The 17,812-nt window shown below is 34.8% G+C and overlaps 1 protein-coding gene across 9 annotated transcripts in view; it reads right to left on the reverse strand.

Moving 5' to 3' along the window:
• The window catches only part of DLGAP1 (DLG associated protein 1), a 1,118,212-nt gene that overhangs the window by 38,798 nt on the left and 1,061,602 nt on the right, over nucleotides 1-17,812 (reverse strand). For all 9 annotated transcript variants that reach the window (XM_051970400.1, XM_051970401.1, XM_051970402.1 and 6 more), the window contains one exon: nucleotides 8,121-8,542. In XM_051970400.1, the coding sequence (XP_051826360.1) occupies nucleotides 8,121-8,542 (422 nt within the window). The remainder of the gene's footprint in view (nucleotides 1-8,120; nucleotides 8,543-17,812) is intronic.

Below are 17,812 nucleotides of genomic sequence, written 5' to 3' on the forward strand. Positions count from 1 at the left end.
TTTCATTATGAGACAACCTTTCCTGATTCCACCCCCAGATGCTGGTGTTTCCTCCCTCAAAATTTCATTTATTTTGCATGTATTCTCTACTATTTATATGTGAACATATTATGTCTTTCTCCCTACCCCATGCCCATCATATGTTAGTTCCTTGAGGGCAAGTATGTTTTCATGTTTGCTTTTATATCCCCAGTGCCCAGCAGAGTGCTTGACACATAGTGCTCACTTAATAAATGTTTATTGATTGATTGATTGTTTCTCCAGGTTCCAAAATTGCTAATTGTGGCTCTGTTCAGAAGCATTTCTTCCTTTTCCATCTCTAAGAAAAAATATCTCCCCACAGTTTCATTTGTACCAGTTAAATTAATTTGAGTTATTAAACACTTGTAAAAAGTCAAATGATGCCCTGGAAAGGTAAAACCCTTTCTGTATCTTATTGTGAATTATTGTTGTTGTTAGTCACATCCAACTCTTTTTGGCTCCGTTCGTGGTTTTCTTTGTAAAATAGGAGAGTGGTTAACGGTTTTTTTTCTAGCACATTTTACAGATGATTTAACAGGCTTAAATGATGTGCCCAGTCACCTAGCTAATAAGTGACTGAGGCTGAATTTGAACTCGGATCTTCCTGACAATAGACCTGGCACTCTATTATGCCATCAGGCTACCTAAACTGATTAGTATGAATTTCTGCACATCAATGCTAGGCTGACGTCAGTAGCACTCTAGGAATGGGAGCTTTGATAGGGATAGGAGGAAGGAGGAGAACTCCTGAAATAGGATTGTATATCTGAGTGAAACAGAGGCTCTGGACAGCTAGAGGGTACATAAGGGCACTGGGCATCCAGGAGTTATCAGAAAAGTAAGTGTAAAATGGAAAAGAAGTTCAGAAAGAGACATGAGAAGATAACAGATATCTTTCCAATTTTACCCAGAGCCTTAGTAGTGACCATGTAATATTCAAAACTCCAAGAGTAGTTTGCCAGTGCTTAAAATATAGTATCACAGATTCAGAGCTCTGAAGAGCCTCAGAAAACATCTGTTCCAACATCCTTAATTTACAAATGAATAAACTAAGACCTAGAGAATAGAGTATTTGCCCAAGATTAAGACAAGTTTTAAGTAGCAGAACCAGGTCTTCTCTCTCCAAATCTTGCAATTTTCCTAGTTTTTCCACTAGATTCCCTCCAGATTGCATGAAGATTGATTTGGAAGATTAAAGTCCCAGGCTTTCTCAATTCAGCCTTGTTTGTTCCAATACTCCCACCTTCACCCCCAAAGAAAATAAGAACTGTTTTTTTTCTTTTTTTTTATTATAACTTTTTATATACAAAACATATGCATGGGTAATTTTTCAACATTGACCCTTGGAAAAACTTTTGTTTCAACTTTTCCCCTCCTTCCCTCCACCTCCTCCAGTCCCATATATGTTAAATATGTTAAAGTATATGTTAAATACAATATATGTATACATATTTATAGAGTTATAGGAACTATTTTAGAAAAAAACTCGCCTTTTCATTCTACCTTTTAATTATCTGTACTCTATAATATTATATTTTTGGCATTTCTCTAGTTCAGAATGCATCTCTACCAAGAATCATTTATCATGAATAAAATGATTGTTATTCATTTGATCTGATTTTCCTTCTTTGCCCCCCCATTTTCTAAAAGTATAGAATCTTAAGAATTGAAAAATGTATTAAAACATGACCAATATAACAGAATTTTTTTTTGCATACCTATTCTTTTTTACAAATGAAACCTTTTATTGAAAAGAATGGAACGTATCATGGAAGATATGAAAAAATAGTGATGCAAATACATAAACCCAAAAAGAAAAAAAAGGGTATCAATGAAACATATTAAAAAATACATAAGAAAACAGAAGGTTGATCAGAAGGGGACACAGACAAAAAGTTGGGGTTGGTATAATCATATAGCATTGATGTGTACTTTAAAAAATTTTATCTATGAGAGATTTAAATTTTTTTAATGCAATCTGCTTTTTCTGTCCTTCCTTGGTCTGATGGGAGATTGGATTAGATGAGTTTAAGATCTTTTACAACTCTTAAAATTTTTCTCTTTATTAAGAACTTGATAGTTATGAAATTTTAAAAGCTTAAACTCATCTAATCCAATCTCTCCTCCAGTGAAGGAATAGTCAATGGCATGGTGTTCATCTAGTTTCTGCTTAAGTACTTTCAGTAAAGTCTTATCACCAGCAACCCTTAAAACCTGTAATTGTTAGCTTATAAAATCACAGTAAAAGCTGAAAGGGACCTTAGAAACTATTTAATCCCACTCTGATTTTTTACAGATGAGGAAACTGAAGGATTGGTTATGTTGAAAAAGGTCATCTTAGTTCAACCCTTTTATTTTACGAATGAGAAAACTAAGGCTCAGAGAATGAAGTGACTTGCGCATGGTGTAAATAATAGAGACAAGTCCTCTCACTCCAAACCCTGCAATTTTTCTATTACATTGTACAGAAATGATTTAAAGATAGTATGGGATAGCTGAGCTGGGATTTGAACAAGGTCCTTTATCAGAAAATCTAATGTTCTTTTCATTGCATTATGTTACTTAAGAAATAGCCACTAGGGTTGTCTTTAACACTGAGATGATTCAAACCAGTTCTACTCGTTCAGTGAGGAAGAGAGCCATCTACACCCAGAGAGAGAAGATTGTGGGAACTGAGTGTGGAACACAACTTTTCTGTTATTTGCTTGCATTTTGTTTTCTTTTTCCTCAATTTTTCTTCCTCCTTCTTGATTTGATTTTTCTTGTGCAACAAGATAACTGTATAAATATGTATACATATATTGGAGGTAACATGTATTTCAACACATTTAACATGTATTGGACTACCTGCCAGCTAGGGGAGGGGGCGGGGGAAAGGAGGGAAAATTTGGAACAAAAGATTTTGCAAAGGTCAATGTTGGAAAAATTACTCATGCATATTCTTTGTAAATAAAAAAGCTTTCATTAAAAAAAATAGCTACTAGTTAATATATAAAGAAAGTGCATGCTAAACACATTGTGGAAAAACAATTGTAGATTGAATTGCTTTTAGGGATGTATCATTTGTAGAGATGTGCTGGTTGCAATGAATTTTGCCTTTTCCTTAAAGCAGACTTTATGGATATACTTTTACCTGTAAACATTTAGTTAGCATATAATTTGAATTTTTTCTTTTCCTTGCTCTCTAATTTCACTGTGTAGGAAACTCCTGCACAAGGCAATCCCTTTTTCCAATGCAGGTATACATATGCTCTGCAATTTGTAGTACTACATGGGACCACTAAGAAGGTTACTTGCCAGGCTTTCTGAGGTAGCTAGTGTGTATCAAGTGGCACTTGAATTCACTTCTTAAGCTTCAAAACAGCTCTTTCTAGTCACTATACTATACTATTTAATTGGAATTAGAATAGTAATTAAAATTTTAAATTAAATTAAATTAAATTAATTTTTAAAAAACCCTATATAATTCAGACATCCTTTCCTCACCTCGACTGAATTTGGAATTTTTTTTTTAACCGTACTACACATTTAAGGCTAATTGTCTCAGTTACTTGGAAAACTGTGGTCAAAAGGCTAGTGCCATGTGTTATAGTTTTAAATTTACTCTATATGTGAACCAGTTTTGTACTGGAGCCATTGACTAAATCCTTAGCTTCATCTATTTGGAGATCATAAACATCTGCCATTGTTGGGAATGGGTGGGGATCAAAGAGGGAGAGGGATCTTGTGGAATTATAGAAAATAGAGAACATGGGTAGATTAGTGTAAATTTAATACTGTTACTACAGGGGCAAGCATCAAAGCATGTCTTATTAAAGGCTAGAAGGTGGGATAAATGGCATCAACTTTGAGCATGAAGTACAGTGTATTTTTGCTCCCATTATAGGAATTACTACCACAGCAAAAAATCTGAATAACAAAAATATTTCAAAACCCCCAAAGGATGATCCACTTACTTCAAACAATGCTAGATATATATAAATTCCACCACAACAACGGAATGTATTATCCCTTGGTGCTTAAATCATGGAAATTTTAGGCTGGAAGGAACTTTAGAGATCATTGAATCCAACTCCTTCAGTTTATAGATGAGGAAATTAATGCTCAAAGAGATTAGATAACTTATTTATGATTACAAATTAGCCACTGGAAGAGCTGAACCTAGAACTCTGATGTTTTGTCCAAAGTTTTTTTCCATCTCATACTGTATCACTGAATTCATCAAAAGGGGATTTTTGATATGCATTTTAAAATGGTATTAAACATGTTTCACAGTAATATTTACTTGATAGTAATTAATAGTAATTAATTGATAGTAATTAATAGACCATCTTAACCCTCAGTTATATAGGCTTGAAACAACTTTAATCTTCTTTATTAGCAAAGTATGTCAATATGGTAATTGACATTGACATGTTAATTATGATTTCTAGTACTTAAAAAATAATCTTATATCCTAAGATGATATTTAATTCTTTTTTGTTGTTGCTCAATTGTTGCAATCATGTATTGAGGTGAAGTTTTATTATCCCATTTGACGTTTTCTTGGTACAGATACTGGAGTGATTTGCCATTTCCTTCTCCACTCAATTTCCAAATGTGGAAATGGAGGTAAGCAGCATGAAGTGATTTACTCAGAGTCACACAACTAGTAAGCGTTGGGCCAGATTTGAACTCAAGAAGCTGAGTCTGGCACCCTATCTATTGTACTACTTACCTGCCCTATATTCAATTTAGCTTTATAAGAATAGGGACAAGATAAAGATGTTTCTGTTGTCAGAAAAATAAAGTAACAGTAGGAGAAACTAAGTGACTTTACCTAAGTTAAGTAAGTAGCAACTTAGAGAAAGCCATGGCTAAGGCGGGTGAGAGGACTGGGGTGGAGGGTAGAGATAATTCTAATTCTAAATCACTAAATTCCTTTAGAAATTCAGCTAGCCTGCCAGTCCCCCATCCTGCATGGGAAGGCAGGCACACCAGCTTTTAGGAACATAACACAAAAGACAACAGCCTCTTTTACTTAGGCATTCTGCCTGCTAATAATTTAACAGATGATGGGTATTCCTAGAAAGGGGAAAGGAGAACATGAAGCAATTAGCTTCCTTCTTAATGATGTCTTTCTACCCATTGATCCTCAGTTGGTGAATGGAGCTGCAAAAGATTTACTCTATTCCATTTATGAATACCTTAATCAGCCCAGGAGTGTAATAAATGAGCTAGTCGGCAGCAAGGAGGTTTCCATATAGCTGAGATGACAAAAAGCTAAGCAAAGAGGAAGCCCTATGTATAGAGATGGAATATAATAAGGAATGTTTGGGACCTTAAGCCATTATTTTTCACAGACTATTTTAAATGGGGAAAAAAAAAATCACTGGAAGGGGGAAGGGAATTGGCATTGAGAATCACTGCTATTCCACAGTATGCTATTGCTCCAAATTAAGTAAATCAAAGAAACACTATCCATCTGAATACTCAAATAATGCATAGTAGAATCTGAAATTAGATTTAGAAAGTAACTTTACAACATCTTCATTATAGAAAAAGTCCTATAATGCCAGGATTACCAATGGTTATAAAAAAGTGGTCAAGGGAACACAAGGAATATTTAGTGAATTATCTAATGAATTATTCCAAAAGCAGTAGTGTTAGTGGGAAAAGTTTTGTATTAGAGAGAGGGGCAGAGTAGGAAGAGAGGAAATGTTATAATAGATATAAAAAATTTGAAAGAAACAGGTAAAGAAATAATTTCTATATGAATGAGATTTGAATATGAGATTTTTTTAAAAAGTTGAACTAGAAAAAAAAACCCCTGAAACACCAAATTGATTTCCATCCAGTGAAGTTGCAAAATTATTGATGTGCCATTGGAGAACTATATTTTATATGCTTACCAAAGCATACCAAAATATGCTTACAGGCTTTAATTGATCTCTGTGAATCAGAATTGTCAGTCCAGTTTTCAACCTAATCTAAAAGGAGAAATAAATGAGGCTGATCATGATATGTGGATATCACCTTCAAAAACTATATTGAGAATAAAACTATTAGTTGACAATAAACAGAACTGAAGATCTCAGTTATATAATTGTGTTCTGGTAAATATTTAACAACTTTATGATTTAACAACATGTGAAAAATAAAGCTTTTTTTTAATGAAAAACAAATTTCTTTAGTTTATTTCTTATTTGCATATTCATGCTAAATGCTAAGGTTTCTTTCTTTTTATATTGACTAGGGAATATGGGAAGGTTTCATGTAAGCTAAAAGATATGGAAACTGAAAAAAGTTGGAACCCCTGTCCTGATATTAGGGAAGTTTTTAATCTTTTCTATTATTGACATTTCTGAATGTAAATTGTTTATCATTTTTGCTGTTCAAAGGTCAACTATCTACCATTTGACAAATGGTTCAGTTGACTGATTGTTGTGCTTCCTCCTTGAAGAGGACCAAAATGACATTATTATTTTAGAATCAAGTTGCAATGTGTCTGACTAGGGCTGACCAGAACAATATGCACTGGGAATGCTCCACCACCAATCAAAAATACAGTAAAACCTTATGGATCAGATTCCATTAATTTAGAATTTGTGTTAATTCCTATAGGAACTGAACTGAAATGTACTTTTATGTTATCTTTGAACAAATGTTTGTTAAGCAAATTAATAATGCTAAAAATAATTTGCGAGGGAAAGTTTATTTTAGGTATGAAACTTTTCACATTCCCTCAGCTTCTTTAGAAACACCCACTTCTCTATAAATAAGACTTCTTTGTGTGTATAAAATGGTATTTGAATTAATTTAAGCAGGATTCCCAAAGACTGCTACTGGTTAACCTTTTGTAAACTTAATTCTAGATATTCTATATAACTTGAAAATAACAAAACTATATTTCTACAAAAATTATTCTACAACAGGTTACTCACTATTCCCTTCCTGATAGAGAAGTAATAGACTCATAGTACAGAATGAGACTTTTCTTCAGTCATACCTAATGTGGGGATTTGCTTGCTTGTGTATATTTGTGACAGAAGCTTAATGGGGGTAAGGCAGTAAGTGGGAGGGAAAGGGGGATTTTATTTTATACATACATACACATATAATATCTTCATATATATACACATATATGTATATATATTTAGTTTTTAGAAAACAAAATCAAAATTATCACGTAGTTATTTTGCTAATTTTGGCTGGTTGGCTTTTCCCCAAAGAGATCACAAGGGAGAAATATGAACCAAACATTTAATTACATTATATTTATTTGTCTTTACTCTCTGTATATATATTTGATCTGTCTATATCTGTCTATCTAGATATGTATTCTGCTTGTGAATAGGGATTGTTTCATTCATTATATTTATATTCCTAGTGCCCAGAACAATACCTAGCACATAGTAGGTGCCTACTAAATACTTATTGAGTGACTTGCTCAAGGAGTTTCCACTAGTTGAAAAGGCAAGATTAGGTACACCTGATAGCCAAAAAAAAAAATAAATAAATAAATGGTGGCATTGTTTGTATGGAACATTAGTCTATAGGAACACCTGCAGTTAAAAGGACCTACTAATGAAACATCAGACTTTCTTCATTATAAGTTTCAGGCACTAGATCAGTAACTATCACAAATTTTGATTGGAGAAAAGTGTTACATCTTTCTATGTGTACACTAGTTTATACTGAGTTCTCAGCTGAATTTACCTAGCTTTTTTACTTGCTATCATTTGGAGGTGTAAAACTGAAAAGAATTTGCAGGTTATCTGCCAGTCAAAAGAATAAGGAGATTAAAAAAAAAAAAAAAACAAATACCTTAATAGATGTGCAAATGCTCATCAATATTATTTTGATCACCATGATAAATGTGGAAATATATCTAGAAAAAATTGCATGTTTAACCTATATTGGATTACTTGCTGTCTAGGGGAAGGAGGGAGAAAAATTTGGAACACAAGGTTTTGCAAGGATGAATGTTGAAAACTATCTTTGCATGTATTTTGAAAAATAAAAATCTTATTAAAAAAAGAAATGCTTAGATTGGAAGCAGAAAAATACAAAAATAAAATGATTCTTATTTTTAAAATATTATTTTGATCACTACTTACTGTCTTCAGGCAAGTTATTTTCTCGTTCTTCTCTCTCCATCTGCTGGCACCAACCTTCCATCCGGTCTCTCTCAGCCTGAAGAAGCTTCAGAAACCAGTGACCATCTCGGTGACACACTGACCTCTGAACAGCCTCCAAGGGATCTTCAGTGATAGAGTCAATCCAAGGATCGGGCGGAGGCAAAATGGAAGGATCAAAATCTGTGTCGAAGTCCTCATCTGCAGCACAGGCATGGTAGTGGTTTCCTGACCCCTGAATGCTCACTGTGGAGGTGCTGGCATCCCGGGAAAACTGCCTGGACATTGGTCCTGGGCAGGTATTGTCCTCTATAGATTCCAGAGAGTTTTCCAAGTTCTCATGGAAGTCCAGGTCAGCCTGCACTGCTGCTGTCACGCTGTTAGACCGAGTGAACCTGCGGAAGCTTAGGAAAATAGAGGAAAGAATGGTTAGGGTGTGTGTGTATGTGTATTTCCAGGAGCAAAACCGTTTTCCAGCTCTCCTAGTGGAGATAACAATCCCACCTGTATGACAGAATGCAAGTGCTCCTGTTTTTAAACAGTATGGCAGCCCCTTGTTCCAAAAGCATACCTTGGTGAGACATTCTGGTACAATGGAACAGGCACTGGTTTTGGAGGCAAAGAACTTGGGTTTGATTCCTAGCCATATCACTTTTACCAACTTTGTGACCTTGAACATGAACAAGTTGTCTTTGAAGGAATTATTTAACTTTTCTGGACCTCAGTTTCCTCTTCTATAAGATAAAGGTCTTCCCTGCCCATCAACATGGCAAAAATGACCAAAAAAGGAGGAGAAATGACAGGTATTGGAGGGTCTGTAGGAAAATAGGCACATCAATGCACTTTTGATAGAGCTGTGAATTAGTGCAGCCATATTCTGGAAAGTAATTTGAAATGATATCCAAAAGATATTAAATTGTGCATTATCACTTGATCTAGCAATAACACCCAAAGAGATATATCCCAAATATATCCCACTCAAAGTATATCCCAAAGAAATCAGAGAAAGACAAAAAGTACTTATATGTTCAAAAAAAAATTTATAGTACTTCTTTTTTATAATGAGAAAGAACTGGAAATTAAGAAAGTGATAGGGGCTCTCCAATTGAGAAATAGCTGAACAAATTATAGCATATGAATGTAATGGAAAATTATTGTACAATAAGATTGATGAAAGAGGTAGGTTAAGAGAAACCTGGGAAAGTGTGTATAAACAGATTTTATGTGAAGTGAGCAGAATCAGAATAATTTATATAATAAGAAAATCATAAAGACAAAAAATTTTGAATGACTTAAGAATGCTAATTAATACAAAGATCAATTATGATTACAGAAGATCAATGATGAAATATACTATCTAGAGGTAATAGGTTTATGATGCAGAAAACAAACTTATTTTTGGACACGGACAACAAAGAAATTTGTTTTGTTTAACTATGCACATTTGTTAAGAGACTTTTTACCAATAGGTGTGTGATACAGGAAAAAAAGAAAAAGCCTATTAACTGAAAAATAAAATTAAATAAAAATTTAAAAAGTAAAGGAATTAAACTAGGTCAGTGGTTCTCAAAATGTAATCCAGAGAATCCTGGGGGTCTCTGACACCATTTCAGAAGAGCTACAAATTCAAAATAAGTTTCTATTTCTAATATGGTAAATATCTATGAATATAATCCACATAAACAAAAACTCTTTAGTCAGATCTCCAATAATTTTAATTACCATAAAGATTCTGAGAAACATACATCTGAGAACTACTGGACTAGATGACCTTTAAGATTCTTTCTAATGATAGATCTATGACATGGTACTATGCTAATTTAGAATTGCTTGGGCCAATTTATTTTGAATGACACTCTATACTTATAATAATATAGAAAAACTTACACTTAAAATTACTTTCACACCATTGTTTCAGCTGATCTTCACATTAACTGCCTATGTAGACAAGGCATCTGTTATTTCCTTGCACTTTACAGTTGAGGAAACTGAGGCTGAGAGAGACTAAGGGATTAGCCCACAAATATCTTACTGAGTGATGGAGCCAAGTTTACAATTCATGTATTCTAGGGCGTGGTCAAATTCCTTTCTACCATATGACTCAATCCTTCTATTTTTAGGGGCAAACGTCAACTTTCTTCACCTTCTTGTCATATCTATTTTGACACTGACCTGGGGTCTAAAGAAGGAATGTTGTTGATTTTGATATTGGGATGTTTTGTAAATACTTTGAGAACTCTGGCTTATTGCTTCAACTTTTAATCAACACGATTCTCCTCCACTGTAAATTATTTTGAACTAGAGAATACAGGATTATAAGGGTCAAAGGAAGCATTATACAGTGCCTTAATAATAACTCATTTATCAAGTGTTTCCTTCATAATGTTGTTGAGATAATTCAATAAGTCTCACTTCTATTTCATAGATCTGGAAATTCAGAGTCCAAGAGAGCTTAAATTGCTTGCCTAAGGCCACAAAGCTAGTCAGTAGAGCACTTGAGATTCAAACCCCAGATCATTTGACTCAAAATCTAGTGGTTTTTCCTACTGCACTGTACTGTCTAAACCTAACATAATTTCCTAAGGGCTGAAAAAATTGGGTAGCCCATAGTAATTTCTTCATAACATGGGTTCTTCATTAGCCCATTTTGCCAGACTTTCTCCTACATGGGATCTACCAGGTCTACTTTGGTCCCTATAATTGGCATTATTTAGGAGCACAGTGAATTTTATGCTTTACAATTCTCTACTTTTCCTTCTTCCTTTTGTCAACCAAAATGATGTGACAACTTATTGTAGATGTAATTAGAATATAAATGTAAACATCAACTGAATTGTAAGTGTCTATTGGGCAGTGATCAAAATCTTGACTTCTTTGTGTTTTGTATAGAACCTAACTCAGTCCTGAATATGTAATAAGTCCAAAAGAGCACCTCGATAACTGAGACATCATTGCTTATCCTTATCCAATGAGTCTTTATAGACTTCCTGGAAGGGCAAAAGTCAATTAAACCTGGTTAAGCCTAGGACCTTTAGGTGGAAGCAATTTAATGATTCTTCCTTCTGACTTGAAATAAGAAGTGAGGAGTATGGAATATGTAGTTCAGGAAAAAAAAAAAAGTAGATCCTGATATCTAAAATGAATACTTTCCCTCCTACTAACCTGATTATTGGAGCCTTTGTGGAAGTTAACTTTCACTTCCTTTCGAATGTCAAATCTTTTTTAGGCTTTGCCCTTAATTCTCCTTTTGTCTAAATTCTCCAGACCTTTTGAAGTCCAGTTCAAACATACCTATTCTAAGTATCATTTCCTAGACTTCCCAGATAGAAGCTATCTTTCATTTTTTGAATCTCTCGAAGAACTTACTGTTTCTACCACTCATTTGGAATATGCTATTTAAAGCCACGTACATTTAGTTCTATTCTCTTCTCTGTCATCTTCTGGATTAATTGGCAAGTTTCATGATGATAAAGATCTACATTCTATATAGTCATACCCTGACCAGTGTCATAAGATCAGATGATTTAAACTTGGAGGAGAATCCAGGACCTACAGTTGAGGATTTCTGGATTCTCCTCCAAGTTAAATCATCTGATCTTATGACACAGAGTTGCTCCAGGAAAATTTTCTCATATACTTATGAAAAAACTTGTATATTGATATTTCCAAATAAGCATAAGGGGTTCTTAACTATCACATAAACATTCAAGGCATAATACAACCATTGAATATCAGATAGATTTTCTTTTATCCCATAGAAAATACAAACACACTGAAATACCTATTGGAAACTATAAGCAACAAATCTGTCAGTCAATTAGCATTTATTAAGGGCTTTCTATGTGCCAGGCACTATGCTAAGGAATGGGGATATAAAAAAAGGACAATAAGCAAATAACCCTTTAGTTCCTACTTCCATCTTTAGTAACTAAAATTGGAGTTTATTGGGCCAATATCTTGTAAAAACTCTCTTTTCTTCAGGATCATTCACATCCCTTTCAGAGTCACAGGTCACTTATGGCTTAGATACTTATGATGTGGTGCAGTTCTTAGGAATAATCCTGAAGGCTACCTGGCCTTGGAAGTGATGTAGTTAGGAATAATGTATTCTTTCCCTTAAGTTATTCTGCCCCAGTTTACTCTGTGTGACCAGAATGCTGAGTCCCAAAATACTGCTGGCTGTCAGAAAATAGTTAGTGATAACAGGATTCCTGAGACTACTGAGCAATAATGGGGTGTTTAAAGTTAATGCAGTCTCAGAACAAAATTGGGTGGTTGCCCCTTTCAGGCCTAAAAACATACCTACAGAAGGTTCCTCTTCTCCTCTCCTCCCCAGCTCTGCTTAGAGAACCATGGGTACTACACCTGCCCATAAAGTCAGAACCAGACCACTCCTCAACTCCACTCTAAACCATAAAATGAGCCTATAAGTGACATGAAGCACCTGATTTCTCTTACTTTTCCCTATAAAATTACCTTCTTGCTCTTAGCTCTTTGTTTGCTTTAATTGACTTGGAGATGGGTCTGAGCCTGCAAATTCTTTTGAGATACCTCTCAATACTAGTCTGGAACGCCAACATTTTTGGGATCCCCCTTGACCTCCAACACACTCAGTGCCAGCAAAGGACCCCCTGTGTCCTCTTTTTGACCAGTTTTCCAGTCCCCATACTATCTCTGGGTAGAGAGCTCCTGGAGCTGCCTCTAAGACTCCCCAATGGCACCTTAATGTCACAGACCATAAGGAGGGATTATTGATCCTGTCAGTTTAAGATAAGTGCTATTGTTCAATTGTTTTTCAATCTTTTCCAACTCCTTGTGAGCCCCATTTGGGGGTTTTCTTAGCAAAGATAATGGAGTGGTTTGCCATTTCCTTCTCCAATTCATTTTATAGGTGAGGCAAATAAGAGTTAAGTGACTTAACCAGAGTTATGCAGCTAGTTTCTGAAGTTGGGATTTGAACTCAGGTTTCCCTGATTCCAGGCCTGATGCCCTATCCATTGTGCCATCGAGCTGCCTTTAATATAAGTAGTAGCCCTAATCTCTGTAGCCAAACCCATATGGCCATTCTATTCACATTCCATAAGGAGGTGCCAATCAATATTAAATACCTACTATGTGTCAGGCACTATGCTAAGCATTAGGTGCCATCCTGTAGCTTTCAAACAAAGGGTCACTCTATGATCTTAAATTCATTATGGAAATCAAGTTGATCAAGATTCTTCTCTTGTATAATTATTTGCCACAGATTCAGAGAAATGTGGCATAATAAAAAGAGATTAAAACACTTGAATTCTAATCCCAGTGCTACTGGATTAAACAGTTTGGGTTAAATTACCTTCCCCTCTTTTGACTCAGATTTTTCATCTGTGAAATGAGAAGTATCTTCTATATTTATTTTGCCTGGGCTTTCGAACCTAAAAGGATTAATTAAGCTGCATGGCATTAATGATTTAAGGTACATATGTATGAGAATCTAGATAGTACAGTGGATAGCACATCAGCCTTGAGAGTAGGAGGACCTGAGTTCAAATTCAGCCTCAGACACTTACCAGCCAGTAACCTTGGACAAATCACTTAAGGAGATTAAGGAGAAAAAATGTACTTTTGCATGTCTTAAAAAGAAAAGCCTAGAATGAGGATAAACTAAATGCATTAAAGCCTGCTTTTTGATAAATTCTATATAAACTTATTGAAAAGGAAATGTAGCTCTTTGCACTTCACAATATTATTATTCCTATGCAAGCAGTTAAAAATTGGGTGTGGTATGTTCTTTTGGGAGGAAACTGGAGAGCTGCAGCTGTCAATGTATATTCTTGCTGAGTACATTTTGTATAACATTGTTTGTTTGGGGTTTTTAAATTAGCTGTTTTCTTGATTCAATCTCTCCAGATCCTAAACTTGCATTTGGGGTCAGTGTATATTGAACTTCAAACAAAGATTTAATTAGATTATATCCGATTCTAAGATTATTTGATTTTAGTTATAATCATGTCTTCTTGCCCATGATGAAAGCAGAAAGGCTTAATGAAGGAAACATAAAGGTATAACTAAAAGCACAATTACTCAATTTGCTAAATGTTCTTTCTTATTAAAGCCATTAGCCAGCATCATGTTGCACTGCTCCTCAGGACAGTGGCTTGGATGATAAATTGACTGGGGGTATCAAAAACTAGATTGAGTCAAGAGATCTGGGTTCTAGGCCTGGCCCAATAACTAATGACTTCTGTGACCAAGGAAGAGTCTTTTAATAACTTTTCCTTTTCAACTGCTTGCCATCTGGGGGAGAGGGTAGAGGGAGGGAGGGGAAAAATCGGAACAGAAGTGAGTGCAAGGGATAATGTTGTAAAAAATTACCCTGGCATAGGTTCTGTCAATAAAAAGTTATTTTTTAAAATATCTTTTCCTTTTCTACAAAGTGAAAAGAAGATCTTTAAGAGTCCTTTCCGCTCTAAAGTTTATGATTCTCTTTAGAATCAAGTATCAAAGAAGAACATTGAGTCCACAAGTAGCATCATTTCCTATTACAGACATTAGCCAATCTAAATAGTGTTTGAAGAACTTGAGTGGGACAAAAAGTGTTTAGAATCAGGTAGCCATGAGAGAGCATCACTGAAGACCTACTGAATGTGTAGATCAAGATTAACACCAAGAAAGAACAATCAATGTCCAAAGATATGTGAAATGTGCCAAAACTAAGGCAAAAATCTAGAATTACGCAAAGTTTAAAATGTTAAGGAGAAAGTCATTCAAAGCATGAAGAGAAAAGTTGGTGAAACAAAAGATAAAAGTCACAGAGCTTGAGAACAAATTACTTTCAAGGGCTTCCCTCATACAATTACCCCAATTCTAGGAACTTTGTTGCTTGCTGTTAGAAGTGGGGAGTCCTGCCTGAGAAAATGTGTAATAAAAGCTGAAGAAAGGCTTGTCCAGGCCATTGACCAGACAAATAAATACTACAATTTTTAGCTTTTTTGAGAAGATGAAGGAGAAGAATGTTTATGAGAAGTTTCATGTAAAGGCTGAGAAACATTGATTCTTACATGTGTGTCCTTTTTTTTTTTGAGGAAGAAGCAACATGTGGGCAAGAAATTATTAATCTTTTTGATAAATCTAGAAATTTTATGATGAACAACTATGGCGGGTTTTTTTTTGTTTTTGGTGATTTAAAGAGGGCAAATGGATGAGAATTTTATCAGCCTTCTGTCAGTCAAATTAACATTTTACCTGACAAGTTGGGGTTCTTCAGCTGCTTTACATGAAATCTAATTATATTTTCATATTTTTTAAGTTAGGGTTCTGCAATTAAGCCTATGTTTTAATGGAAAAAAATTACTAATCCTTTCCCTCTGGTCTTCCCACAATCTGAAGGGTTTAAATTTAAGTAAAACAAGCAGGCACACCTGTTAGAGTCACTATTGCTAGCTACAGGAATCAATTTTCATTAAACTTGAAGCAGTCGTGACATTGGCAGTGTTTTGGTTCATTCAGACAGCTTCTGTGACAAAGCATGATGGGTGATTTGAGTGTTCCTTTTAAAATGTGATTTTGTTTCTCTTAATTATTTTAACATATTGAAATTATTTTTACAGTTATGATCATGTAGATTTTAAAGAACAGAGTTAAGCTAAAGGATGAGTTAGTTAGAGAATAATGAAATAAATCAGTGACTAACATTTACCCATCTTTCTTTGTTCTGGATATGCTCTGTACACTTTTATGCCTAACCCCTTTTCCCTTCTTAAATCTGCCTTTTACCTAAAAGATTCTGATATATAAAAATTTCCACAAGAAAAGGAATATTTTGTCCAAAAAGGAGAATAACTAAGATTTTAGGGCTTTTTTTTTCTATTGGAATTATGTTAAAAATTAAACACTGAAAGAAGTAAGAGAGGTAGCATGGTATAATAGAGAGAATGTCTTAATGTCAGGAATATGTGGATTTAATTTCTGCCTCTGACACAAACTGACTATGACTCTAGACAGTCTATCAAACAACTCTTTATATCTATCATTTGCAGAGGAGTGTGAAATTTGCATTGATGAGAGCTTCCACACTAGGAGCTCCCATTCACCAATGAAATCATAAGTCCAAAACAAAACAAAAATAAATAATAGCATTATTTAAATGAAAAAAATTTTAAATGTTTATGGTTAGGTTTAGATGCATTATTAGTATAATATGTTTAAGCTTAGCATATATACCAAAAGCACTTTTGGTGTCTAGCTTTCATTTCAGGATTCCCTTTTAAGTTTATGGTAAATTATTAAAAATAAATTCCTAAAATTTTCTAAAAAGAAAAAAAATGTGAGTAGGGTGAGGGTAGGACAGAGTGGTAGGTCAGGAACTAGGATTCAATTCTGGAAGACAATGAGTGGGCTTGTTCAATCTGCTTGGTATAAGGCCCGACTTAATAAATACTACTTGAGTGAAATGATCTTTTTACTCCCAACACTGGCCCCCAACTAGTCAGCTAGGGGTCTTCCTTTGGAGATTGCTGGGCTTTCACAACAACTTCCTAGATCATCAGAGAATTGATACTTATCATCTGACTCCAAAGAGGTATAATGAAATTTCATCAACAATGTGATGCCCTTCAAAAACAATTTTTTAAAATAAACTTTGCTCTGAGCCTTCTTTCATATGCAAAGAAAATGTACCCAAGGACTGTTTTCTCCAGTGAAGGATACTCTGAAATATAAAGCTACAACTTCTCAGAAATAAACTCAGTGAGATTTGCATGGCAGTATCAGAGCACTTGAAATAGCCTTTTGATTTTCAATGAAGTGATCTAACAAGTCTCACCATGTCACCTTCCTACTCAATAAACCCCAGTGATTTCCTATTGCCTTCAAGATTAAATAGAAAGTCCTCTGTTTGTCTTTTAAAGTCTTTTATAATTTGACTGCTTTCTACCTCAGGTCTGCTTTCACTTATACCATTCCATAGACTACAGACACTGTCCAGTGACCTTGCTGTTCCTTGAACATCATACTTCATGGCCTATCAAGGCCAGAATGTCCTTATTCAAGACTCAGTTCAAAGCTTACCATCTGCAAGAGGTTTTCCCCATCCTCCCACAGTGCTGGAACTAGAAAGGGACCTTCCTTCTTCTGAAATTTCTCCCAATTGTTGGTTGTTATTTAGTTATTTCAGTATCTGACTGTGGATGACCCCATTTGGGGTTTTCTTGGCAAAGATAGTAGAGTGGTTTGCCATTTCCTTTTCCAGCTCATTTTACAGATGGGGAAACTGAGGCAAACAGGGTGATGTGACTTGCCCAGGGTTACACAGCTAGGAAGTATCTGAGGCTAGATTTGAACTGAGTTTTTCCTGGTTGCAGAGAACTTAGATACTTTATCCACTGCGTCACCTCGTTGCCCATGTCAGACTTTGGAACATATCAAATTCAATACCTATTAATTGATATTGATATTGAATATGTTCTTAGCCTTTTTAGAAGAGTTCCATCAGTTTACATACTGGTTTTATGAATGCCTTTCTTTATATTCTTGGTGTTAAGCAGAGTGCCTTGGACATAGAGTATTCCCAAATCTAAGTTCTAGAAGCTTGACAATGTCACTAAGAATTTGAGACAACCTTTAATAAATATTTTGATTTGGTTTGGTCTTTTTGTGAGGCATTTGGGGTTAAGTGACTCACTTAGGATCACACA

Source organism: Antechinus flavipes, chromosome 1 (assembly GCF_016432865.1).
Source record: "Antechinus flavipes isolate AdamAnt ecotype Samford, QLD, Australia chromosome 1, AdamAnt_v2, whole genome shotgun sequence".
Taxonomy (NCBI): Eukaryota; Metazoa; Chordata; class Mammalia; order Dasyuromorphia; family Dasyuridae; genus Antechinus; species Antechinus flavipes.